At 42.7% G+C, this 26,771-nt stretch overlaps 1 protein-coding gene across 1 annotated transcript in view; it reads right to left on the reverse strand.

Moving 5' to 3' along the window:
• Nucleotides 1-1,934: 1,934 nt before the first annotated feature.
• Nucleotides 1,935-26,771, reverse strand: part of SDAD1 (SDA1 domain containing 1) — a 167,191-nt gene continuing 142,354 nt past the window's right edge. Inside the window, exons 12-16 of the mRNA XM_085887036.1 lie at nt 14,483-14,538; nt 14,047-14,303; nt 13,773-13,857; nt 6,754-6,915; nt 1,935-2,304 (exon numbers count right to left, since the gene is read on the reverse strand). Coding sequence (XP_085743162.1) covers nt 2,251-2,304; nt 6,754-6,915; nt 13,773-13,857; nt 14,047-14,303; nt 14,483-14,538 — 614 coding nt within the window. The 3' untranslated portion in view covers nt 1,935-2,250. The remainder of the gene's footprint in view (nt 2,305-6,753; nt 6,916-13,772; nt 13,858-14,046; nt 14,304-14,482; nt 14,539-26,771) is intronic.

A 26,771-nucleotide genomic window follows, 5' to 3' on the forward strand; every position in this document is an offset into this window, starting at 1 on the left:
AGTGATATTCATGTCCTGCTGGCTGTGAGCCAGAGGTCAATAGATGTCTGAGTCAGGCCTGGGGAGTCATGGATTCACTGGATCATGGGGTGTGGCGCTGTCAGTACCTGTGCAGGATGACGAAAGTCCGAGTCTTCAGGTCCGTGGTGCTTCCAGTCTTGCTCTACGGATGTGAGACTTGGACTCTGACCAGAGATATGAGATGGAGACTCGATTCCTTTGGTACCAGATCTCTTCGGAGAATCCTTGGCTATCGCTGGTTGGACTTTGTGTCTAACAAACGGTTACTGAGACTCAAATGAGATTTGTTACCTGCATAGTCCGTGAGCATCAGCTGCGGTTGCATGGACATGTGGCTCGTTTTCCTGACGCTGATCCTGCTCACCAGATTCTCTCAGCGAGGGAGCCTCGTTAGTGGAGGATGCCAATGGGCCAGCCACGTGCCTCGTGGTTGCAGCAGGTTGATCACCATCTCAAGGAGATGGGGATGGGCCGGGTATCTGCCTGGGAGATGGCCAGACGGAGGCCCCTGGAGTACCGGTGCAGTATCAAAGATTGCAGTGAAGGATTGTTCGAATGGTGGAGACAGCACTTCCATCAACTGCCAAACAAACTCATTCTGACCTTCAGACACAAGGTACAACAGTTTCAACTCGCACCATCCATTGCCAACTCAATGAAAGGGGGTTTACGGAAGGAGACCCAAGAGGACCCCACTGCTGAGAGAGACAAAAGAAAGCCTGACTGGAATTTTCCAAAACACACCTGAACAAGCCAAAATCCTTCTGGGAGAATATCCTGTGGACAGATGAGACCTAATTAGAGCTTTTTGGTAAAGCCATAATCTCAATGTTTGCAGAAAGCAAAATGAAGCCTTCAAAGAAAAGAACACCTTCCCGACAGTCAAACATGGAGGAGGTTCAGTGATGTTTTGGGGTTGCTGTGCTGTCTCGGCACTGGGTGCCTTGAACGTATGCATGGCATCATGAAATCAGGAGATTACCAAGACATTTTATAGCACAATGTTCAACCCAGTGTGAGAAAGTTGGGTCTCCATCGAAGGTCATGGGTCTTGCAGCAGGACAATGACCCCAAACACACTTCAAAAAACACCCAGGAATGGTTCAGGACAAAACACTGAACTGTTCTGAAGTACCCAGCAATGAGTCCAGATATAAATACCATTGAACACCTGTGGCGATATCTGAAAACAGCAGTTGGGAGAAGGCACCCTTCAAACCTGGGGGAACTGGAGCAGTTTGCACAAGAAGAGTGGGCCAAACTGCCAGTGGAGAGATGTAGGAAGCTCATTCATGGCGATAGGAAGCGCTTGACTGCAGTTATTTTGTCCAAAGGCTGTGTGTGCTACCAAATATCAAGTCTCAAGTGTCAATAATTTTTTTCAATGCTATTTCTTTATATCTTCTTATTTAAAAGGTTATATTAAGTTCTGAATCAAAAACAAAGGTTCCGTCATATTAACAGCAAAATAAAGAATTGTGGAAACCAAATACTTTTATAAATTTCAACTTACTTTTGGAGAATATTGAATTATTTGATAAAAGTGCAAGAGTGCCAATATTTTTGCCCATGATAGTAATTTGCTGGTGTCAGACCGAGAGAGAGTGAAGTCGAAAGAATGGCTGGATCTGTTCTGTTCTAGTCCATGGGAGCTTGTCCGCAAGATAGCTATAATTTCTTGGAAGTGCGGCTGTGCCGCTGATGCTGTGCCCCAATACCAGTACACTTGTACTCATTTCGCCGACCTCAGAAGGATGACAGGCTGAGTCAACCCAATCTGGTGTTAATTTAGCAGCTAACGGGGCTCAAACTCAGGACCCTAGGATCCCAAGCCAGCCACCTTAGCCGCTAAGCCAACACCACGTGGTGCTGGATCTGTGCTTGGCAACAAAAGATCGTCAGATATCCTGTGATGGAATTTCCGAAATGTTTTTTATTCTGGTTTAGTATATTGGACAGAACCCATTCTTCAATCCAAAAATGGAAAAAAAATCCCAGTGAATCTACCAGGAACAATTTGCATTGCAATACAAGGGAGAGCAAATGCAGAAAAAAACCTCAACTTTTATAGCCGAAAGGAATCACAAGAATAACAAATATATACATTGCAGACTTGTGTATAATTAAAGTTGAACCAGGCACTGTCTGGGATCACTTAACAAATTGCTATTCAATGATGTTAATGCAGTGACGAAAATGTCCAACTGGACTTGGGTCAAATCTTGTGCATTATTTCTTCATCAATATTTTCTTTTTCCTCAATAGAGCATCTCGCAGAGCAATCTGAAAGAGAATGAAACGTTCATGAGATAAGAAGAGGATCTAATTCTGAATGCAAGGCATACATCACCTTAAACTTATGGGTATATCAGCTTTTTTCGTGTGTCTAAAGACAGTCAGATGCCCGAATCCGAATACATAAACCTCATCATGGTATGTACTGACTAATAAGCACTCATTGGAATCCAAGTACAACTGCATCCAGGCTATTTCAGAAGAGCGAAAGTAAGAAAGAGAACAAAGTGTGCTGAATATATATTGCAAGACAAACCTCAGCAAAAGTGAGAAAGAAAAGAAAGTGTGCTGAACATATTGTTACGAATTTGGGAATTTGATTGCACACAACATTCAGGTTCCTTTCGTCAGCTATGTCGATAAGTGCTTGTTCCCGAGATACAGTGGGGAGAACAAGTATTTGATACACTGCCGATTTTGCAGGTTTTCCCACTTACAAAGCACGTAGAGGTCTGTAATTTTTATCATAGGTACACTTCAACTGTGAAAGACGGAATCCAAAACAAAAATCCTGAAAATCACATTGTACGATTTTAAAATAATTAATTTGCATTTTATTACATAAAATAAGTATTTGATCACCTACCAACCAGTAAGAATTCTGGCTCTCGCAGACCTGTTAGTTTTGTCTTAAAAAACCCCCCCATTCTCCACTCATTACCTGTATTAACTGCACCTGTTTGAACTCGTTATCTGCATAAAAGACAGCTGTCCACACTCAATCAATCAGACTCCAACCTCTCCACAATGGGCAAGACCAGAGAGCTATCTAAGGACATCAGGGGCAAAATTGCAGACTTGCACAAGGCTGGGATGGGCTACAGGACAATAGGCAAGCAGCTTGGTGAGAAGGCAACAACTGTTGGCGCAATTATTAGAAAATTGAAGAAGTTCAAGATAACAGTCAATCTCCCTCGGTCTGGGGCTCCATGCAACATCTCACCTCGTGGAGCCTCAATGATCATGAGAAAGGTGAGGGATCAGCCCAGAACTACACGGCAGGACCTGGTCAATGACCTGACGAGAGCTGGGACCACAGTATCAAAGAAAACCATAAGTAACACACTACGCCGTCATGGATTAAAAATCCCACAGCGCACGCAAGGTCCCTCTGCTCAAGCCAGCGCATGTCCAGGCCCGTCTTAAGTTTGCCAATGACCATCTGGATGATCCAGAGGAGGAATGGGAGAAGGTCATGTGGTCTGATGAGACCAAAATAGAGCTTTTTGGTTTAAACTCCACTCGCCATGTTTGGAGGAAGAAGAAGGATGAGTACAACCCCAAGAACACCATCCCAACAATGAAGCATGGAGGTGGAAACATCATTCTTTGGGGATGCTTTTCTGCAAAGGGGACAGGACGACTGCACTGCATTGAGGAGAGGATGGAATGGGGCCATGTATCACGAGATCTTGGCCAACAACCTCCTTCCCTCAACAAGAGCATTGAAGATGGGGCGTGGCTGGGTCTTCCAGCATGACAACGACCCAAAACACACAGCCAGGGCAACCAAGTAGTGGCTCCGTAAGAAGCATCTCAAGGTCCTGGAGTGGCCGAGCCAGTCTCCAGACCTGAACCCAATAGAAAATCTTTGGAGGGAGCTGAAAGTCTGTATTGCCCAGCGACAGCCCCGAAACCTGAAGGATCTGGAGAAGATCTGTATGGAGGAGTGGACCAAAATCCCTGCTGCAGTCTGTGAAAACCTGGTTAAGAACTACAGGAAACGTCTGATCTCTCCAATTGCAAACAAAGGTTTCTGTACCAAATATTAAGTTGTTTTTCTGAAATATCAAATACTTATTTCATGCAATAAAATGCAAATTAATTATTTTAAAATCATACAATGTGATTTTCAGGATTTTTGTTTGAGATTCCGTCTTTCACAGTTGAAGTGTACCTATGATAAAAATTACAGATCTGTACGTGCTTTGTAAGTGGGAAAACCTGCAAAATCGGCAGCGTATCAAATACTTGTTCTCCCCAATGTAGCTCACCTTCCATTGTTACTTACGAAATCTAAAGATTTCGTAAGTATATTGACGACTTCCGTCCTCTGTTTGTTTGTGTGTTTGTTTGTTTTTGTGTTTGTTTGTGTGTGTTAGTGTGTTTGTAGGCACGAAAACCCAAAAACGGAAGAAGCTACCAATGTTAAGTTACACCAGGTGATACAGGAGAGTGATGGCAAGCGCTGATTCGATTTTGGTCAAAATCGGTCAAAGGTAAAGGTCACAGTGAGGTCAAACATAATTCCGTAAATTCATGTGGAGAAATGGAGTATTTTTGCTTCAAATCGACGTTACGAGTTCGTTTTAACTTCGATATTAATTTTGTCTTCGGTTTTTGCAATCGCTTCGGATGCTTAAAACTTGGTGGTCGAAATTCTGGTAAAAATCGGATGTTTTGGAGACGTTTTAAGATTGTATAAAAAATCTTTCACTTGCATGTCACGGGTCGTCCCATGATGCAGTGCGCTCGAGCGGAGGAGTCGTTGACCACGTAGAGGTTTTCCGTGTGCGCGCTGACGGTGTTTTCGATAAAGATGGTGTTTAAAAGTCATTTTATATCCCAATAAAGGTTATCGTCGCATGCCTGACTCGCTAAGCCGTCGGATTATGTAAAGATTGTTGGTGGACGGCCGAATATTACGGTTATGTTACTTTGATAAAATAATATGAAATAATTGCGTCGAGAAATGGAGATTTTTGCTTCGGTCGACGTTACGATTTTTGAAAGTTTGGTACAGAATCATCGTAGAAACTTCTGGTTTGCGTCGCTACGTTCTCTAGAGACAGCTTTTATTCGACAAGGTGAGAGGTCAAGTTGACGATTTCTTAAGTACCAGTCTATGACTGCTTGTTTAAATGTTCATAAATCGATTGGATGCGCTGCGGATTGATTTAATAGTTAGGGAACGAACAATGGAGACATCCCTCCCCCTCTTCTGAGAAGAGCAAGAAGAACCCTGCCGTCCCATGACTCATGATGTCAACAACTCCCTCCCACCGGTGGCTGAGCGGGGGATGGAGCACGAGGGCATGAGTCATGAGTCACACCGGGAGCGGGGGAAGGGCAGGAGAAGGATAAGAGACCTTTTCTTTGTTCGTGTTCGGGAGTTGGAGGAGTATGCTTTTTGCTTCGGCAGAGAGTAGTCGGTCAGCAGACCTTCGGGTCCTGTTTGGCTTAGGTTAGGGTTGAGGCCTTCGGAAGCTTTTTGCTTCGGCTGGCTCAATGAGCTTCGGCTGAGGCCTGGCTCAGGAGGAGGCTTTTTGCTTTGGTGGTTCAGTGAGCTTCGGCTTCTGTTTGGCTCGAGAGAGCTTTTTGCTTCGAGTTCCTTTGTTTTGGAAGGAAGTTGAGCCGGTTGCTCGGCTCGAGCTGCGAATGGTGGCTTCTTCTTCTTCTTCTTCTTCTTCTTCTTCTTCTTCTTCTTCTTCTTCTTCTTCTTCTTCTTCTTCTTCTTCTTCTTCTTCTTCTTGGTTTGTGGAGCTCTTTGTTCTCCATTTTGGTTCCCGGCTTGGTGCGACTCATCGACCTCTTCTTGAAGGTGGTTCCTAGGGGAAGTGAGGCATCGACGGGAAGGATCGGCACCTCGTCTCACCAGCACATGTTGAGAAGCGCGGGAGGATTCGCGGGAGCTCGGGAAGGATCGCAGCTTGCGGCGATTGGGTCCAGCTCGCTGTCGCTCTCGCCTGAGTCCGAGCAACTTGAAAACTACACGAGGTGGAGAGGTTCGAGATGGGTTCTGAGTTTCAGCTCACCTGTACTCCGAGCTGGAGCTCATTATTAAAGGCCTCTGCCACCATTTCTTGGGTGTGTGTGTGTGCGTACGTATGTCGGTGGGCCCGTTTAACAAGTAGGAACTGCTGTTAAGTGCAAGTGACTGTACATAATAAGTAGACGGTTGTAGTTCTTTTGTCATGCTTTTGTTGCTTGTATAATTGCATTCGTGTTTTGCCTTGTTTAATTGCATACGTGCTTTATTATAATAAATGTCCTGTGTGAATGTGAACCTGTTCGTTGAGTCTATTCCCGAATTGAGCTGCCATCTTGCACTCAGAATATAGTTTGTTTTTAAGTAGCCGTAAAGTAATCAGGTCCAACGGGACTGCAAGATAATACCCCGCTCGGTTATCCCAAAAGGAAGCGAGCTGCTTAAGCGGCTCGTTTCCAAGCGGTCCCATTGAGGTACAATCTCTCGGTAACCTTCCCGCGTGAATAATTAGGTAAATCGAAAATTTGGCGATCGGACCCTGTAGCGCGGGTTGAGTGCGGACAAGGTTGTGGTGTGGTTAAAAACACACCGGTGGCTGGTTTCCGGCGTTGATCCGGAAAGCCGCGACTGGATTGTCCGTTCGGTGGGCGAAGCGACCGCTATTGGTTAGACGCGGTCGTTCGCACCCCGGCGGGCGGAAATCTACAACAATATGTTGCAGGACAAACCTGTTTTTCACGGAAAGACCGTTTCTGCTTCCCACGCACAGCACTGCTATGCCGCATCATCATGTAATTCTTTGTTTTCTGCTTCTCACGGTTGGTTGTGCTTGAACATGGGTTCATGCGTCGGAAGCGCTTCACAAATTCCTTTCGCTCAGACTTGCCAGCCTTGGTAAAAACACGTTCGGGGAGGTAAAAATGGAGTGACGTGTTAGGGAGATGGCAAAAGAAGGAAAAGGCCAAAAAACCCCTCAAAAAACCCATCTTTCCATTCAAACACTCAACCACCAATAACCCCTCCCCAGACCCCAGTAAAATTAAATTAAAACATTCTTTCACATTGTTCAGTTCCATAGGTTAAAAAGTTCTCAGAAATGCCAATCATAACACTGGGGAACAAATTTTTTCTCATTATCTGTTGCATGAGACTTTTTCAACTTATTCTATGTATTTTTTCAATGCTGATTTCAAATCTGAAATCGGTTTTCCTCTACATGCTCTAGTTTTCATACAATTTGAAACTTGCGATTTTCGCAAAAAAGGACACCCATTGCTATTTGCACTGGAGATAACTTGAGAACTCGGGGTGCGATTTCGGACTTTAGTGGAAATATGATGCCTAAACTGCTAAATAACTAGTTGTAATATCGTTTTGCTGCAAGCTATTTGCTCACGATTTATTTGACATCAATTTTCTTTATCATTTTTGATATTTATTTATCTTTATTGATATATATTCTTTAACTTTATGTTTTTCTTTGTTTCAGATCTGATCATGGCTTCTTCAATAAGACATAAATTTGCAAATAATCCTGATGCATTCTGTTATTTATGTGGCTGCTACACACTACTTCGTCAAAAGCGCAAAATAACATCGTTTGTAAGGCATGCCTATAAAGCCTATTTTGATGTTCCCCTTGGCGACCAAGACAAGAAATGGGCTCCTCATATTGTATGTCATAATTGTGAGGAAATGCTTCGTGACTGGACAAAAGGAAAAAGAAAGGGTCTGCCTTTTGGAGTTTCCATGGTTTGGCGAGAACCCAAGGACCACGTAACTGACTGCTATTTTTGCCTGGTTAACACAAAGGGTGTCAGCAAGAAAAACTGGCAAAATATCTCCTATCCCTGTATTCCCTCAGCAATTCGACCTACTCTGCACTCTGAGGAACTCCCCGTTCCAGTCTTTAATGGTTTTGTCTTATCTGAAGATGAAGGCAGTGAACATGATCAGCAAGAGCACGAGGGTCGTGATGACGGGCTTCAAGAAATGGTTTCAGAATCCGAAGCCTCCTCATCTGATACCAAACAGTCATCAGCCCCTCAGCAGTTTAGCCAACCAGAATTGAATGACTTAGTGCGTGATTTGTGGCTCTCCAAGAAAGCAGCCGAGGTATTAGCCTCCAGGCTGCAAGAAAAAAAATCTACTTGACCACTCTGCAAATGTTTCATATTTCTGAAAGTGGGACCAGATCTTTGTCGCCGTTTTCTCAGAAGACAAGCAGTTTGTTTACTGCCACGATATCCCAGCTCTTCTCAGGCAATTAGGTGTTACTTCGTATAATCCAACAGAATGGCGATTATTTCTGGATATCTCTAAGCGTAGCCTCAAGTGTATTCTTTTGCACAATGGCAATGTTTATGGAGCGGTTCCAGTTGGTCACTCAGTGCATTTGCGAGAAGAACATAATGACATAAAAATGGTGATTGATTTACTCAAATATCACGAACACAACTGGATCATTTGTGTGGACCTGAAAATGGTCAACGTTCTCCTTGGTCAACAGAAAGGCTTCACAAAGTTTCCATGCCATCTCTGCATGTGGGACAGCCGAGCTCGAGAGAAACACTGGATCCAGAAGGAGTGGCCCATCCATGAAACTCTGGAAGCAGGCATGCCAAACATTGTGAATGACCCAATCGCCAGCCGAGAGAAGATCATTTTTCCCCCACTCCATATCAAGCTCGGCTTGATGAAACAGTTCGTGAAGGCATTGAGTACTGATGGTGAATGTTTTCAACATATAGTTTCTGCTTTTCCTGCTTTGTCTTTCGAGAAGATCAAAGCAGGTGTGTTCAATGGACCTCAAATTCGTGCCCTTGTACATGATGAGGAAATTGTAAGGAAGATGAATGACAAGGAGAAGACAGCGTGGCTGTCTTTCGTCGCAGTTATACAAAACTTTCTTGGTAACAAAAAGGCAGATAACTACGAGTTTCTGGTTACTAGAATGCTGTTGGCTTTTCGCGATCTTGGGTGCAACATGAGTGTCAAGCTCCATTTCCTGAATAGTCACCTTGATCAATTCCCTGAGAACCTTGGGGCTGTAAGTGAGGAACAGGGAGAGCGCTTCCATCAGGACCTCATGACGATGGAAGAGCGCTACCAAGGGCGATGGGACAAAAATATGATGGCAGACTACTGCTGGAGCATCAAACGATATTGCCCTGTGGTAGTTCACAAACGCAAGAGCTACAAGCGCAAATTCTTGCCTGAATAGGACCTATTTGAACTTTGCATTCCATCCTTATCAATTGTTCTGAATCACCTATCGTCTTTATGTCGAAATATATGTTAATTTAAATTTGCTTTTAATTCAAATTGTAACTTACCAAATAAATGTTGAATTGCAAAATATATGTTGAATATAAATTTGCTTTTCATACAAATTGTAACTTACCAAATAAATGTTGATAATGGTGGATTGCAAAAAATCTAGAGCTTACAGAGAGAAACTAACTTCAGATTTGAATTCAGCACACTCAAATTAGGTGATATCAAGTTGCTGGTATCAATGCAACAAAAACTTTGTTCCCCAGTAATAATTCATGAATACCTAAACTGAGCTCACAGTCACTTCTACATGAGGCAGGGTAAGGCATCATGAAAACAAATATATAATTGGCCAATGTTAAATATGTGGTCCGTTTTCAAAGGGATATGCGATATCTGCACAGCACTATTAATCTAATCACCTTACAATGAGACTCCATATCCAAATGAAGGCATAAGAGGCAGAGAAATGCAAGCAGTAATGTTGAGGAAAGCAAAGACAATTAAAAAGGGAGTGAAAAAAAAAATAGGACCATGCATCCTGAAGCTCACCTGGATCAGGAGCATCAGTCACTCAACCCCTCTGCAAACCCCCTTCAACCCTGATTTTTTTTTAATGTCGTGAACAAACTTTGGTACATCATGAGTGATGAAGGTTGTGGTCAAGTTTCATCAAAACCATGTGTGTAGAATACATGGCAAGTTGAAGGGGGACAAAAAATGGGTTGGTAGGAATCGAAAGTGAGGTTTTTTTTTAACCCTTTGCATTCTGCGGTAACGGATTTGCAATGAAATAATAAATAAAAAAATTGAAAAATGTTTTCATTTTAATTTTGGTTATTCGTCGAACATGACACCAAAGTTTTTTTGCAAGTACCACTTGAAATTTACAGCCTTATGAAAAAAAATTAATTAAGCAACATGAAACCATGTGGCCATTAACAATACAGCACACAAACAGTGAATGAAACATGGTAAAAACGCTATTCAATAGGTTGACTAAATCTGATGTTGGCTTAATGCTTAGGGAGGTGGGCTTGGGATCCTAGGATCCTGAGTTCAAATCCCCCTTGACTGTTGAATTAATACCAGGTGGGGTTAACTCGGCCTGTCATCCTTCTGAGGTCGGCAAAATGAGTGCAAGCTTGCTGGTATCCTGTGTCGGAGTGGCGACCCGTCCAGGATTGTGCCCAATAGCCACAGAGACTGCTTAAGCAGCACCAACACTCTGCACAGAGTATGGTCCCAGTGGATGGATGGATATGTTGACTAATCAGCAATGATAAGGAGGTTCCAATTAAGACAACATACATACATAAACATTTCTCAAAGTTTTATTTACTTTTTTCATTTCCAGTTGTCACCTGTGACACGTAACGTCATGTTTACTGCAAATAGCATCCCCACAAAAAAGAGCAGTGTTGCCTGGTTTATGGAGACCAAGTGATGATAAATGGTGATGAATGTGATATGATGGTCTTGACAAATCTTGACAATAAAACTGAGAAATGTTCGTTCATTCACAAGTATCAAACCACATCACTGTATCCCATTTCATTCATTTTTTTATGACAATTTAAATTTGGAATGATAATTTGTGGAGAATCTGCATACGAATGAAAACAATCCAAATCTAATCCTACCATTCAAAATATTCGAAAGTACCGATAAATATCACAGTAAGAAGTCAAAGAGCGAATTGGAAAGCAAACCGGCCAACCAATTGATTTGGGGTGATGACAAATGGTAGACGAGAGGAAGTGACAATGCATACAAGTGAAGATTAAAAGAATTGGTCGGTTTGGTGAAGCTCATGAAGTCACCCAGCCAATTGTCAGATTAGAGTGGTATCTTACGTATTAGATAGAGATCTCTATGGGTCTGTCACTCTGTGTGTGAATCCATGCGAGTGGAATGGAAACTAAACATTGCATTTTTGAAATTGTTCCTACTTTCCATCCAATACGGGTTTTATCTATAAGAAAACGGGTCTGTGGGTTTAAAGAAAGAAAACGAGTCAAACCCACAAAATACGGGTCACTTGCCATGTATTTGTAAGGTGTAGTTTCGAAGACCTATTTTTTTTGGGGGGGGGGTAGGGGTCAGACCCCCCCCCAGAGACACCCTTAATGAGTGCAGATTTTGATGCGGTCACTATACCTTCGTTGGACCAGATATGAAGCTTGTGGCCAAGTTTCATCAAAATTGTGTGTTTGAATCAAGCGATAATGACTGAAGTGTTTATGGACTGTGACTCACTCACTCACTCACTCACTGACACTACTCGATCACATAAGCTCACCGGACTAATGTCCAGGTGAGCTCAAAACGCATTGACATCACAATAACGAAGGTATAACCTCATTCGCTACATGCAGTAATCTGTATGCTCAACAATAATCTAAAGGATCTGCAGTTTCTGTACTGTCCTCACTGTTGTGTCATTAATCTGACCATGGTCAGTGCACACGAACTCATTCAGATTCAAATGAATACATGTGCAGGTCATTACCCTCGCCAAAGGAGAGGGTATTGCATTTGGGTCCGTTTGTTTGTCCACACAGAACTTTAATGTTTTTCTCCACAACCACTTGTTGGATTGAGACAAAAAAATTTTTTACCACAAGAGCGACTTCTAATGTAGAATGTTTTAATCAAATTATGACTTCATAGGTCACGTGGTGTGGCAGCCATGCTGGAAAAATGGAAAAACTTTGGACCTCTATCTCTGAAACCATACCAATACAAGGGAAAATTTGAAATTTGGCACGAAGCAAGTACTCCTCATAGGGGAATAAGTGTGATTTTTTATGACATCATAGGTGCCTTCGTTATGATGTCATAATTGCATGTGTAGAATACTACATTGGATTGGTATGAAAATTTTTGAGGGTCATCTTGGGACAAATTGGTCCACAGAAAAAAAAATTGATGATGTGATCTGTCACGTGGTTCAGCAGCCATATTGTTAAAAAAAAAAAGAATAAAATTAAATTTAAAAAACCGTTCAAAATCTTCTTCTCTGAAGTGGCTGAACAGATCGAGGCTAAAATTTACACGTATGACCACCTATCCATGAGGAACAAAAGGTTCACACATACATCATCGGTCACATGTCTTGGCAGCCTTGGATTTACCCTAAAACCAAAAAAAAAAAAAAAAAAATCTTCTCCAGAACGGCTGGAAAAATTGAGGGGAAACTTCACACAAATGTTCCCCAAGCCATGGGTATACGTTTAAGGAATAATTGATAGGTCACATGGTTTGGCAGCCATGTTGGATTGAAGAAAAATATTAAATAATGTTTTCTATGGAACCGCTGAAATCAACATGAACCTTCACAATTATGATCTAGTAGTGATGGAGAATACATGCTTTAAATTTCAACTGGCAGGTATAATTTTTTTTTTGAATAAGGTTCACTTGGCAGTGCCTGGATGGGTGCGAGGGTAGAGTAGTATCAGCTGAAATGCAAATCCTATCCAGGTTCCTCCTGATGACTTCATCTTTGCTTTTTACTTGTTCGGGTTCCTTCTGATTACTCCAATGCAGGACTGTACCTATTTGGTCTTCAATTTCATTTTAATTGAATATATTTTAATCCCATTCTAATTCAATTGAATCATAATAAAAAACATCATGGGTCAGGGTCAGGTGTCCCATCAAAGCGGGACGTCTTAGTACCCGGTCACCACTACCAGAAGTTATAAAGTGGCAGTTCGAGTTATGTGTCTTATTAATTACATAACACACCAGTACACAAAAGCCACAGAAAATGCACCACACAAAACCATACAAACACCACACAAAACAAGTCCTGGCGAGGGTCTGCAATCTCTGATTGCTCTTTTTCTTGTTGAACATGTATCCATGAAGAAACTTGACCTACAATGCCACAAGTTTTCAATGGTTGGGCAAAGGATGATCAAATGCAAGCGGTGACCATGTTCAAAGTTGGCACTCCAGTTAAATCTTGTACAAACGTCGGGTATTTGGCAGTCGATGACAACAAAATAGTGGGCAGAGGACAGACTGGTCAAACAGTTGATAGACCTTAAAGTGGGCATCCAAAAGTAATAGGATGGACTACTTGTCAATTAAATAGAGAAATGCAACTTAACTTCATCTCGATATGGCTACGTTGTATCAACCAAGACAATAAGAGAGTGCCAAAGAACCCATGGGTTGCATAGATCTACATCTTTACATTCTGCTTTTAAATGAATATATTTTTTACCATTTTCAGGCTGGACTCTAATGGTGCTGTGATCATCTGAGATAGACCACAGCAAAATGGGAAGTAAAGAAGAAATTTTGATTTGTCAGATCAAAGGACACTGACCCACTTGAGACAGATCTCAATAGATATCCACTATATTTAAACGCTGGTTAATAATTCGGTAGTTGGCCTCTGAATCATTGTTCCACAGCTTTTCTGTCTGTTTTTAGAGGATCCGGTTTCATGCCTTACCTGTGCCAATGCTAGTCTGGAAGCTTTGTCTGGCTTTGGCTTTTTATGCAGGTGCTCAATACAGTTTATTGACAGCAGCTCTCCTCTGTACACAAAGCATAAGGGAAGGAAGGTGTATATGGGTGCCACATAAGAGGGTGGAAACAATATGCATGAGTACTGACAAAAACAAATTGCATTGGTGAAGAAATGTTAAAAAAAAACAAACAAAAAAAAAACATGCTTTATAAACAGAATAGAAACTATTCTTTTAGACACAAAAGTACCAACGAACCCTCGAGCTTCATCATCTGATTGATCACCCTCATCCTCCTCCTCTTTTTCGTCGTCATCTTCTCCTTTTGCCTTTTTCTCTTCTTGCTTGTTATGTGCAGTTGATCTCTTCCTCTTCTTTCCCTTTGGAGCTGGAGCTTGCAGCTCCTTGGCAATATGCATTAGCCGAATTTTCCTGAAATCCGACTGAGTCAACAACCGTGAAGAGCTGATGGTCATGGCAATGGACTGTTTTGCTGCAAGGTCGTCTGTAGTTTCCTGCACAGCAATTCAGGGAGTAAAATAGATCATGAATAAAAGGGAAAGCAAAAGAATATCGGGTAGAATTGTGGAACAGTAAGAGGGGCAGCTGTTGGTGGGAGAAGTAACCTGTTTCAATAAATGCTAACTTAGCAATACAGATCATGGGCTACTTCCTAAACCACCACCTCACTCACCATAACTTCATTTCCTGCTCCTTCATTGTCATTTAAGCTTCTGCTTTCCGAACCATCTGTACAGAACAGACACACCAGTTGGGATTGAGGAAATTAGAGGGAAATAATGAATTCATGATGGTGTGTTTACATGCACGTTAAATAAAGAATCTTTAAATTGACCAATTCAATGAACAAAGACAAGTAGCCCTACTGATATTAGCATGTCAGCAATCCATATAACATATACTAATAAAGGGCTGTGTGTGTGTGTGTGTGTGTGTGTGTGTGTGTGTGTGTGTGTGTGTGTGTGTGTGTGTGTGTGTGTGTGTGTGTGTGTGTGTGTGTGTGTGTGTGTCCTCCATAACTATAAAATCTTGCAGCTTAAAACTTTGCATCTATATGAAGAAAACTCCAATGAAATGCAAGAGTGAAAATTGGGTGTTTGGGTTAATTAAAACATCCCTTTTGAAGATAATTTTGGTGAATACCTAAGCCTTACCAAAGTGGCTTTTGGATAACGAAGCCCCTTTTGGATCCTTACCAAGGATACCTTAGCCTTACTTTTGGTGGATACTGAAGCCTTACCAAAACAAAATAAGCCTTACCAAGGTGGCGTGCGGCCATCTTGGTCAGCCCTCTGTGGTCAACCCTTAACCATGTCTCGATTTGGAAACACGATCGACTCTCACGGACTAATTAAAGTATAAGTGCATGGCTCACAAAGTGGATATGCTGTGGTATGTTTGTGGGAAATTCCACATCAAACTATTATGAGGTACTTAGACAAACCATTAATGGTCAGAAATGAAAGTGGACATATTGGGGAACCTGTAGAAACTGGCAATATCATACTCTCCATTTCCCTGTTTTATTAAAGATGAATTAAAGCAACAGAATATGGGTATTGTAACCTTAGAAATGTTAGTTTGATTGGTAAATTTTTATTTTATTTTACTGTACCTTTCTTCTGTGACAGTTATTTTGAGTGTGGTAACTCAGAATGTGAACTTTGGTGTCTCTTTTATGTTTTGATGATGTTCTGTGTCCCTATTCGGGTTTTCTGGCATCTACCCTATCTGATGAAATAATGGATTCGTACATAACACTTCGTGTCCACTGCATCGAGAAAAATAAGGAATCCAGTGTTGATAATGTTTCTTATGATTTTTATTCCAAATCTCCCTTAATTTCTTGGAAATATGACAGAGTCTAACAGCAAAAAAATATAGATCAAAATTGTGACCATAAAAATAAAATTCGGACTGCAAGTAATCCCGTCTTGATTTTCGCATCAGTCCCATTATGTACTCTCGTCGTCTCTCGTCGGACGCAAATAACGCTAGCATTAGAAAATCTTGCCGTTTTGCAAACTTCCCCGATTGATGGATAGAATAGGCACTTGCAAGCGCGTCAGCACATTTCCATTCGCCGTCGAGCACAGCGTTTGTCTTTGTGTCCGTGTCTTTGCGAGAGCTGTAACGTACGAATCCCGCGTGAGGATGCCGAGCCAAACGAGGTGACTCGCATTTGTCTGATAATTCTTCATTTCAACCAATGCTATAATTTTTTTGGTGCTTCATGAGGATCTGAGAGGTAAGAATTATGTTTTTCTTTTCATGTTTAAAGTGATTATTTTCAAAAGTTTGAAAGTCACACCTTGACGTTTTAGCCAGCAATGGCAACTTATTAAAATGTATGTAAAACGCTGGCTTACGTTTAACTTTTGATGTTTTTTTTTAAAGATTCGAACGTATTCATAACGACTTGGTCTTATGCATAACGTATTAGTAACGGACACAGAAGGTTTCGTTGTGTTATAGATAACTTATACCAACGAATGCTGAACCTGTTGTGGGCGTTCACAACCTATGCCCAACGATAGTCTAACTTATGCATAGCGCGCTGCACGCATCGCCGACGATCACGTGGCGTAGCCTATTAAAAGGCTGCCGCACAACGATTCAAATCATAACCGCCGCAGAAATGGAAGTGTCAACATCACAGTCACACCTTGGCGATCTTGCCAGCGTATGCCGACCTCTGAAAAATGCGTCTAAAACACTGGCGCACGTCGAATACGGTTTGGGTAAGTTTGGTATGCGTGAATAGAACGCTAAAGTACGCTATCATACGTCGTATTAAATGGAGTACGTCTTGTAATTTTAAACATGTTGAAAATTTTACGACATACTTGCCGTACGACACGCTCCACATGCGATGGGAATAAGTTGTACACACGATATGCGATCGTTGACACACATTGACACACGTTACTTGAAAGGTACTCATAAGTCGAAACACGTCAAGGTAATGGTTAGCGTCAATGTTCCAGACTCCCGGTTTTTTTTTCTTCGGTATGACGGTGTTTAGTGTACAGTGCGGTTATGATTGAAATCGTTGAGCGGCAGCCTATTAATTATATTATATTATAACCGCACTAGAAATCGAAGTGTCAAAATCACCATCATACCGAAGGAAGGAAGAAAAAAAAACCAGGGAGTCTGGAACACTGACGCTAACCATTACCTTGATGTGTTTCGACTTATGAGCACCTTTCAAGTAACGTGTGTCGATGTGTGTCACCGATCGCGTAACGTGAGTGCAACACGTTACTCATAGGTTAGAAATAAGTTTCCGGTACGCTAAATATTACCTCGACGTGTTTCGGCTTATGAGTAACTTATAAGTAACGTGTGTCGACGTGTGTCAACGATCGCGTGACGTGCCTACAACTTATGGCCAGCGTTATGCGGAACGTGCGAGTCATACGCTGGCATAAGTCTTAAAATTTCAAGCATGGAAAATTTGAGGACAACCGAAAAGTACAACGTTTAAAGCCAGCGTACTACGACGTATGGCAGTGTTTTTCAGCGTGCTCTCAATGTTATCAAAACTTACCCATCACGTATTCGACGTGTACCAGCGTTTTAGACAAATTTTCCAAAAATCGGCATAAGCTGGCTAAAACGTCAAGGTGTGACTGGGCCTTTAGCGAAAAATAACGTTAAAATCGAATCTAAGTGTGGCTTTCTTTGCTACTGAACTCGTCTGTATTTTCTTCGTAATTTATAACATCGGACTCTCTCAAAATGTGTTGTTTTTTTCTTTTTCCTGTCAATTATTGAGCCTGTTTAAGAAGGCAGAGTAAAAATTATCTGTTTCTTATCCCAAAATATAATATTTACGTTGTTTTTTTTTCATCTGATTCTGTACATAACGCTAACGCCAAGCTCGAAATTCGAACGTGTATTTGCAGTGTTGTATATATTCAGTGGTAACTTTAAAACCAGACATGCTGCAGGTCTAAAAATTTAGATTTAGCTATTTGAATACATGCAGATTAACATAATGGGTTGCATTTCATGTTTCCCTAAACTTTTTTTTGCCCTTTGTGTAACAGTATGTGTATCCACTTTGTGAGACATGCACATAAAATCGAAATATTATGTTTTATTTGAGAATCGGATCTGGTGAACAAAATAAGTGTCGAACTCTGGAGTGAAATCAGAAAATTTTAACAAATTAGCGATATTTATACCTTCGTGTATTTATCCAAGCAAAGCATTAAACTTAACTTTTTCTACTGTTCAGACGATTATATTAAGTGAAGAAAAAATTATGGAATGTGCAGAAAGTGTAAAGTCATTGAGTGAAACACCATGCTTCATAGCCTGCTTTTACAATCCATGATGGCACAGTCCACAGGGGTCCTTTTTTTCAGTAATTACATACACAGTTTGCTGTTTCCGTTTTGGGCGATTTGCTAACATTACAAAATATTAACATAAATATACTATTATATAAAAAAAATTGTGGAATGTGCAGAAAATGTAACTTCATTGAGTGAAATGCTCTGCTTCATTATCTGCTTTTGCAATCCATGACGGCACAGTCCACAGGGACCTTTTTTCAGCAATTACATACACAGTTTGCTCTTTCTGTTTTGGGTGATTTGCTTACATTACAAAATCTTCACATCCTGGTTTCAGAAGGTGCAACAGATCCCTCCCAGATCTCAATGTATTCACTGGTGTGTGTGTGTGTGTGTGTGTGTGTGTGTGTGTGTGTGTGTGTGTGTGTGTGTGTGTGTGTGTGTGTGTGTGTGTGTGTGTGTGTGTGTGTGTGTGTGTGTGTGTGTGTGTGTGTGTGTGTGGTTTCATAATATAGAGTGGAGTCCTCCCAAGGCGGGCTCAAAGTATCCACCTTCATTTCGGCAAGGGGTCACGATTCATGGACCAAGCTGTGAAGTTTCTTTTGTATATGTGGGTTTCAGAAGGTGGAAAGGATCCTTCCCAGGTCTCGAAGTAACCATTACCGTGTGTGTGTGTTTGGTTGGTATCTCCACATATGGGTTCCAGAAAGTGGAATGGAGTCCTCCCAGGTGTGTGTGTGTGTGTGTGTGTGTGTGTGTGTGTGTGTGTGTGTGTGTGTGTGTGTGTATATATATATATATATATATATATATATATATATATATATATATATATATATATATATATATATATATATATATATATATATATATGTGTCAACATATGGGGTTTCATAATGTGGAATGGAGTCCTCCCAAGGCAGGCTCAAAGTATCCACCTTTATTTCGGTAAGGGGACACGATTCATGAACCAAGCTGTGAAGTTTCTTTTGTATATATGCTTTTCTTCAGAAGGTGGAATGGATCCCTCCCAGGTCGTGAAGTATCCACCGTCGTGTGTTTGTTTGGTTGGTATCTCCATATATGAGTTCCAGAAAGTGGAATGGAGCCCTCCCAGGTCTCAGTGTGTGTGTGTGTGTGTGTGTGTGTGTTTTTTGGTTGTTGTTTATCTCCATATGCGGATTTCAGAAGGTGTACCGGATCCCTCCGAGGTCTCGAAGTATCCACTGTCGCGCACGCGTGCGTGTGCGTGCGTGCATGTGTGTCTACATATGGGGTTTCATAATGTGGAATGGAGTCCTCCCAGGGCGGGCTCAAGGTATCCACCTTCATTTTGGTAAGGGGTCATGATACATGGATCAACCTGTGAAGTTTTGCGCCAAGGGCTCTCTTCAGGATTGTCACTGAGCTCAGGACGGCTTCCCACTGTAGTTCGTTTGTAGTAATATTCCCAGGGATGGTTTTTAATATCTCTGTGAAGTTCTTCGTCATTATTTCCATGTGGTTATTCGTCACCACTGGTACATCTTTGGCATTCTTTAGCTTCCAGGATCTTTCCACTTCATGCTTGAGGTCTTGGTATTTGGTAATTTTCTTGATTTCTGCATCGTTAGTCCAAAATCACCGGAATTAACACCTCAATTGGCAATGTCTTCTTCTCTTGTTTTTTGTACCCAAGTATGATATCTGGTCGCAATGCTTTGTTTTCGATGTTCACACTCGATGGGATCATAAAGTCGTATGTAAGCGGTACTTCAATGTTTTCAGTGATTGGTTTTGATTCATTTTCCCACAAATTTTCTGGAACTGGGATATCAAAGATTTTTCAGATGTGCCAGCGGATTACTTTACAAACTCTGTTGCGTCGTTGTGTGTCCAGCTGTTCCAACACGTTTTTTTTCTGTCGTGTTCGGTCATTAAGCGTCACATATCATTCTCCTTGCTAACCCCAGCTCCATCTCACCTCTTTTTTTTTTTTCGATCCCCCCCCCACCCTTTTCTCTCATTTTCATAAAATGCAGCACTCTCCTCCCACATATCCCCCTCCCCTCTCCCTCCCCCTCTCCCCTTCCCTCTCTCTCTCTCTCTCTCTCTCTCTCTCTCTCTCTCTCTCTCTCTCTCTCTCTCTCTCTCTCTCTCTCTCTCTCTCTCTCTCCCCCCCGCGCAGTGAATAGCAACGTTTGGTGAGTCTGCGAGCCTTGAGTGGAGATGGCCTTGAATACCATGGGAAGAGAGTTTGGTGAGTAGTGCAGGGTGCCAGACTGTGTCAAAAGCACGTGATATGTCCAGGGATACGGCTTGGATTTCCTGTCTGGCATTGAGGACCTCCATCCATTGATGGGAGAGCAGAAGCAGCATATCCAGGGTAGAGTGACCTGGTCTGAAACCAAATTGATGATTGGAAATCAAGCCATTGGAGAAGAGGAAGGATTTCATGTCTGAAGCGATGATGGATTCCATAACCTTGCTGATGATTGGGAGAAGGCTGATTGGTCTGTAGTTACAGGGATCTGTTTTTGCACCTTTTTTATGCAGGGCAGTGATGTTAGCAGATTTCCAAGCAGATGGCAGATGACCTTGGGCAAATGAGAGGGTGAATAGAACAGAGAGAGGGTGAGCAAGAGCAGAAGAGCAGGTTTTGAGGACACGTGGGCTGATGCCGTCTGGACCGGTTGCAGAATCAGACTCGAGGTTTGAAAGCAAGCTCTCCACCTTGTCAGGAGAAAAGGATACAGAGTCCAGGGACAGTTGGGTGCGACTGGGTAAAGTGGGTAGAGAAAGTGATGGGTTTAGGACACAAGAATTAGCTGCAAACACCGGGTTTAGACATTCAGCTTTATCACGTGTGGTATCAGCAGTGCGGCCATTTGAGGTAAGGGAGGGAATGGAGGGGGAACATACACCAGAAACAAATTTGATTAAACGCCACCAGGATTTTGAGGAGGGAGAGAGGTTTGAGAGTTCAGACTTGAGATGAGAAAGATGTTGTTTTCTGGCTCTCCTGAGAGTAGACACAAACTTGTTCCGAGCTTTGTGGAAGGAACTGATATTGCCCTCAGTTGGGTTTGCTTTCCATGAGGCAAAGGCAAGTTGTTTCAGGACAACTGCCTCGCCACAAGCTTCAGTAAACCAAGGGCGGGAGGAAGGGTAGGACAACTGAACACGAGAGGGGATAAATCTGTGCATGAGGGAGAGCAAGTTTCTTTGAAAGAATTCCCAGGATGAGTTGATGTTTGAGAAAGTAGTGATAGGAGACCAGTCTGTAAGTTTGATGGCTGCTCAGAGACCCTGCCAGTCGGCTTGAGTGAAATTCCAGACTCGACGGCGGTGAGGTGGTTCTCTGATAACAACCAGAGAGATGTCCACTTTGACAAGGACGTGGTTAGAAGAACCGATTGGAGCGAAGGAAGAGCAGCAGATATTGTCAGGGAAATTTGTCAAAATCAGATCCAAAAGAGATGGAGTAGCATTGGTTGAGATCCGGGTCGGGAAGTTGACCGATTGAGTCAGTTCTAATGAGTCGCAGAAAGCTTTTGCTGAGGTGCCATGGCAGGTGAGAGAGGTACCCACACCTAGCCAACTGGCGTGATGACAATTGAAGTCACCACATAAGAGTAAGAGAGAGTTTGGATGAGAAGATAGAAGATGGTCCATGTTTTCGGATAGTGAGGTGTAGATGGAGTCATCACTGTTCGGTGGACGGTACAGTACACATATAAACATGAGGTGGGAGTGGAGGGGAAGCCGAAGCCAGAGGTGTTCCTGGGGGTGTGGGGGAGTGAGAGCAGTGCACGGAGAGTGAGGAATGGAGTCTTTGATGAAGAGAGCAACACCTCCACCAGGACGAGGCTCAGGTCTGTCATACCGTTAGAGGGAGTAACCGGGGAGAGATAATTGGGAGTCAGACACGTCTTGGGAGAGGAAAGTTTCTGTTAGGCAGATAATGTCTGGTTTGTCAGTGGCAACCTGTATGGAAAGATCTGAAAGGTTTGAGCGAAGGCCCCGGATATTTGAGGTCCACACTTTTAATGAAGAGGTAGGGGAGGAGGCTTTGGGTGCAGGAGGTGGAGGATAGGAGGGTTGTTGAAAGAGTGTGGGGTATTGCAGAATAGCGAGGGGAGGGGGCCGAATGAGGAGGAGAAAATGCTCTGTGGTGCTGGGGGAGAGGGGAGACAAGAGACAAGGAAGAAGGCAGTTGAGGATTTGAGGAGGTGGAGTGAAGAGATGGAGGTGAGAGGGCAGTGGAGGGAGGCAGCTTGGTGGATGCGAGGGGGGGCAACTTTGAGAAGGATGAGTGAGGGGGATGAAAGGTGGGAGAAAGGTGAGGGGGAATTTTTGAGAGAGGTGAGAGGGAGGCTTGGAGGGAGAAGAGTGGGATGGTTGATTTGAGAGTGAGAGTGAGGGGTGAGGGGGGGTGAGTTGGTTCTGAAGTTGGAAAAAAAGAATGGTTGATGGAAAGCGAACATCCATAGCAAACTGTGGTTTTTAAGAGTTTTAGGTCAGAGATGCGATTTAATTAATACATGCTTTTTTGCAATGTTGTCATTGTTTTTGCCATGCAGTGATTGAAGGACATATTTAAGCTGCTTTATATACCTAAGCATGGTATACGTTTAAAAACATGGGAATTCTCACGGATTATTTTGAACTACAGTCGAGTCTTAAAGGGTTCACAGGATCAACAGCCTTAGGGGTCTTTTGGGTCCTCGGGGAGTTTTAGGTTATCAGGGACTTTGATGTTACTTTTGGGTCCTCGGGGACTCTGGATCTTCAGGTTCTTTGAAGGGTTTGGGGGGTCTTATTGGTCTTCGGGATCTTGGGGGACTTCGGAGGTCTTAAAAGGGTATTCAAAGTTCGAAGAGGTCTCAGCAGTCGAAAGGGTCAAAAGGTACATTCCAGTACTACGTAATTAATTAGACAAAAAGCATTCCTCACATACATGGACACGGACACAAACAGACACACACCATCCATTTATTGTAGACTAACTAGTACGTGCCCGTAAAAAAAAAAAGAATAAATAAATATTCCAACCACGAGCAACAAACAACAACCACACAGGCCGTTCCTTCGCTCTCGCGTGCCCGTACTTGCGTGGCGCGGAAGTTCGCATATCACAGTTACGATGATTCGCAATTTAGGTTTTAATGGCCAATTATTCAACTAGCGCCAACGTATTTTGCCTTTTCGCAATGTCATCGCAAGGAAAAACAAAAAGAGAAGAGAAGAGAGAGAAAAAAATTAATTCCTGGTTCGGAGCACACCAGCACTCCGATGTTACCGAAATGTATGCACCGTCTAATATGAAAACGATCATAACTTGCGGCATTGTGTTTATCTATAAATGCGCGTAAAAAAAATCGAGAAATTATTAGAATACACGAAGTCATCACTCTCCGGAAGCCCGTACGTTGTAACCCGTAATGGGGAACGTGGCTGAGCTTCCCTTCCCCATCGGCCACGCCCACGCAACAAAGTGTCTTGTCATTGGTTTGGTAAATAAATGGCCATAACTTTGGAAGCACTTGTCGGATTAATATCAAACCTTGAAAAGGCACATCCTCAGGTCCCCAGCAATATACCTGGCAAGTTTCAATTAGATCGGACCAGTGGTTGTCGAGAAATAGCGAACACACACACACACACACACACACACACACACACACACACACACACACACACACACACACACACACACACACACACACACACACACACACACACACACACACACACACAGCTGGAATTATAGATAGATAAATGCAAAAAATGGAGTATAACTTATCTTGTGTACAATTTGAGCATAATTCCAAGAACCAGAACCAAACAAACAAACAAACAAATGTATTTATAACCAGGGGTTCGCATAACTGGTAATCAGGTGTTCATGGGCAGTAAAAAAAAATAAAAAAAAATACTAAATGCGTACTTCAAAGATGCTCCGACAGCTCAAAAGCATACGAGCACAACAGAGGCTTTTGATAGGTTTTCTCAGCGAGTGTGGGTCAGATTCTTCCATGATAATTCTAATAAATTGATATACAGTACTGCGATTTCAAAATAAAGTTGATAAATGAAAACATAATTTACAAGTTATATTGTAGGTTTATAACATAGAGGATAGAGATGAGAGAGACAGAGACAGAGACAGAGCGACAGAGAGATAGAGAGACAGAGAGATAGAGAACAAGCAAGCAAGGAGGAAGAAGAGGAGGAGGTTCAGGAGCGTCCTGAACGAAAAAAAGAGCAGCTTGCAAGTGTCTCGTCTGAAGCGATGTTCTGAGAGAGTGCGTACAGAGTAGTAAGATGCATACTAGACTGAGAGGCACTTCGGAAAGCAGACAAGAATGCTTGAAGCTGACTTTTTTTTTTTTTTTTTTTCATCAGGACCAAACCATTTCTTGGTTTTACTCATTGGAGAACCAAACACACACACACACACACACACACACACACACACACACACACACACACACACACACACACACACACACACACACACACACACACACACACACACACACACACACACACACACACACACACACACACACAATATATATATAGTTCTTTTGTTGTAGTTCTTTTGTCGTGCTTTTGTTGCTTGTATAATTGCATACGTGTTTTGCCTTGTTTAATTGAATACGTGCTTTATTATAATAAATGTCCTGTGTGAATGTAAACCTGTTCGTTGCGTCCATTCCCTCATTGAGCTGCCATCTTGCACTCAGAATATAGTTGGTTTTTAAATAGCCGGTAAAGTAATCAGGTCCAACGGGACTGCACGATAATACCCCGCTCGGTTATCCCTAGAGGAAGCGAGCTGCCTAAGCGGCTCGTTTCCAAGCGGTCCCGTTGAGGTACAATCTCTCGGTAACCTAGCCGCGCGAATAATTAGGTAAATCGAAGATTTGGCGATCGGACCCTGTAGCGCGGGTAGAGTGCGGACAAGGTTGTGGTGTGGTTGAAAACATACCCGTGGCTGGTTTCCGGCGTTGATCCGGAAAGCCGCGACTGGATTGTCCGTTCTGTGGGCGAAGCGACCGCTATTGGTTAAACGCGGTCTTTCGCACGCTGGCGGGCGGAAATCTACAACACTGGTGTTCAGGAGTGTGGGATTCAAATCGATCCCCTCCAAACTAAATTAACGGGAATCGGACCAAGGGTGTGTGGAGCGACCCTCAGTTCCCATTAAATTGCGGGCTTTAAATTTATTCCGAGAAGCAAGATGGCGGTTCAAGGCGAACGGGAGCAGGATGGTGTAGATATGTGTATTGATGTAGGATCTATGGCCCGGGATGGTTCTTTTTATAACCCCACCACCAATTATAATCGGTGGGGGAGATCACCCTCATACACTGAGCACGAACTTCGCCGGCAAACGGAATCGCAAAATAGCGGTGCGATCGCACCTCAGCGCAGCACGGAGCGGGCTGCTATAATTAGCACAGCGAACGGCATGATAGGAGGCATGGCTCCCAACCAACGATTGAAACCACTTGATCATGGCAGGCGAGGCTGGCGGACACTGGCGGGCTTCGGGCACAAAACAGAGAAATATCTGGGAAAACTAAAAGAAAACGGTGAGAGAACGAATGAAAGGAGAGAGCAAGCATGCAAAAGTAGTGCAGAGAGCGAACTGAAGAAAAGAAAAGAGGAGCAAATTAGTAACTCCGAGGATGGAAAGAACTTAGAAGAAGAATGGAAAACGAAGCTGGAAAAGGAAAAACGGAAACATGATGTGGAATTGGAACTACTGAAGGAAGAGGTAAGAATAGGCAATCGGAAAAGAGAAAGCCTGGAACAGGAGGTAAAAAGAGGAAAGTATTGGGTCAAAATTAGCAAGGAATTCGGTGATGGAATGGATGAAGTGAGGAAGAAAGAATGTGAAAGAGGTATGGAGAGGAGGTCGGAATTAGAAAAGAAAGCTTCTGAGTTACTGAAACACCAAAACAAAGAAACGGGATTACAAAACGAACTGAGGATGTTAAGAGAGGAAAGAAAGAGAACGGAGAATGAAACGTTAAGGAACCACACTGAACAGATCAAACAGCTGGAAGCCAAGGCCAGATTGCAGAATAAGGAACAAGAGAGACAGTGGAATAAGAAACAGACAGAAGAACGAATGAAACAGGAAAGGGAGATCAACAAAATTAAGGAAACTATGAGATTCGAGAATGAAGAACATGAGAGACGGTGGAGTAGAAAACAAAAAGGAAACGAGGTTGAAATTAACCAACTCAAGGAGAGGGCAAAATTTGAGTCCACAGAGATGGAAAAGCTCCGAAAAGATAATGAACAACTAAAGGGGCTTCGAGAGGAAGAACGACTCAAATGGGAAGGAAAATGGAGCCAGGAAAAAACGGAAATAATAAACGAGGTGACTGAGATAAAACAAGTAGAGGAGAAACTACAGGTAATTGACGAGCACACACAGGTAGAGGTAGTGGAGGACAATGGGGGTGAGCTGGTGGAATGTGTTGGGACCCGATGCAAGCAGCCAGATAGCCTCCTTATGGAACGAGGGGAGGGAATATTCCCCCTTGAAGCTGATCTCGACCAGGTGGGTCCGGGCGTGCCGAGCGAGTTAGGAGGGGCGAGTGCAGTGAATGGGTGCACGTGAGGCTTGGGGGGGGGTGTGAAGGCCCCGGGAAC

The sequence above is a fragment of the Eptatretus burgeri genome, chromosome 6 (assembly GCF_056783735.1).
Source record: "Eptatretus burgeri isolate ZD-2024b chromosome 6, Ebu_testis_v1, whole genome shotgun sequence".
In the NCBI taxonomy this organism is placed as follows: domain Eukaryota; kingdom Metazoa; phylum Chordata; class Myxini; order Myxiniformes; family Myxinidae; genus Eptatretus; species Eptatretus burgeri.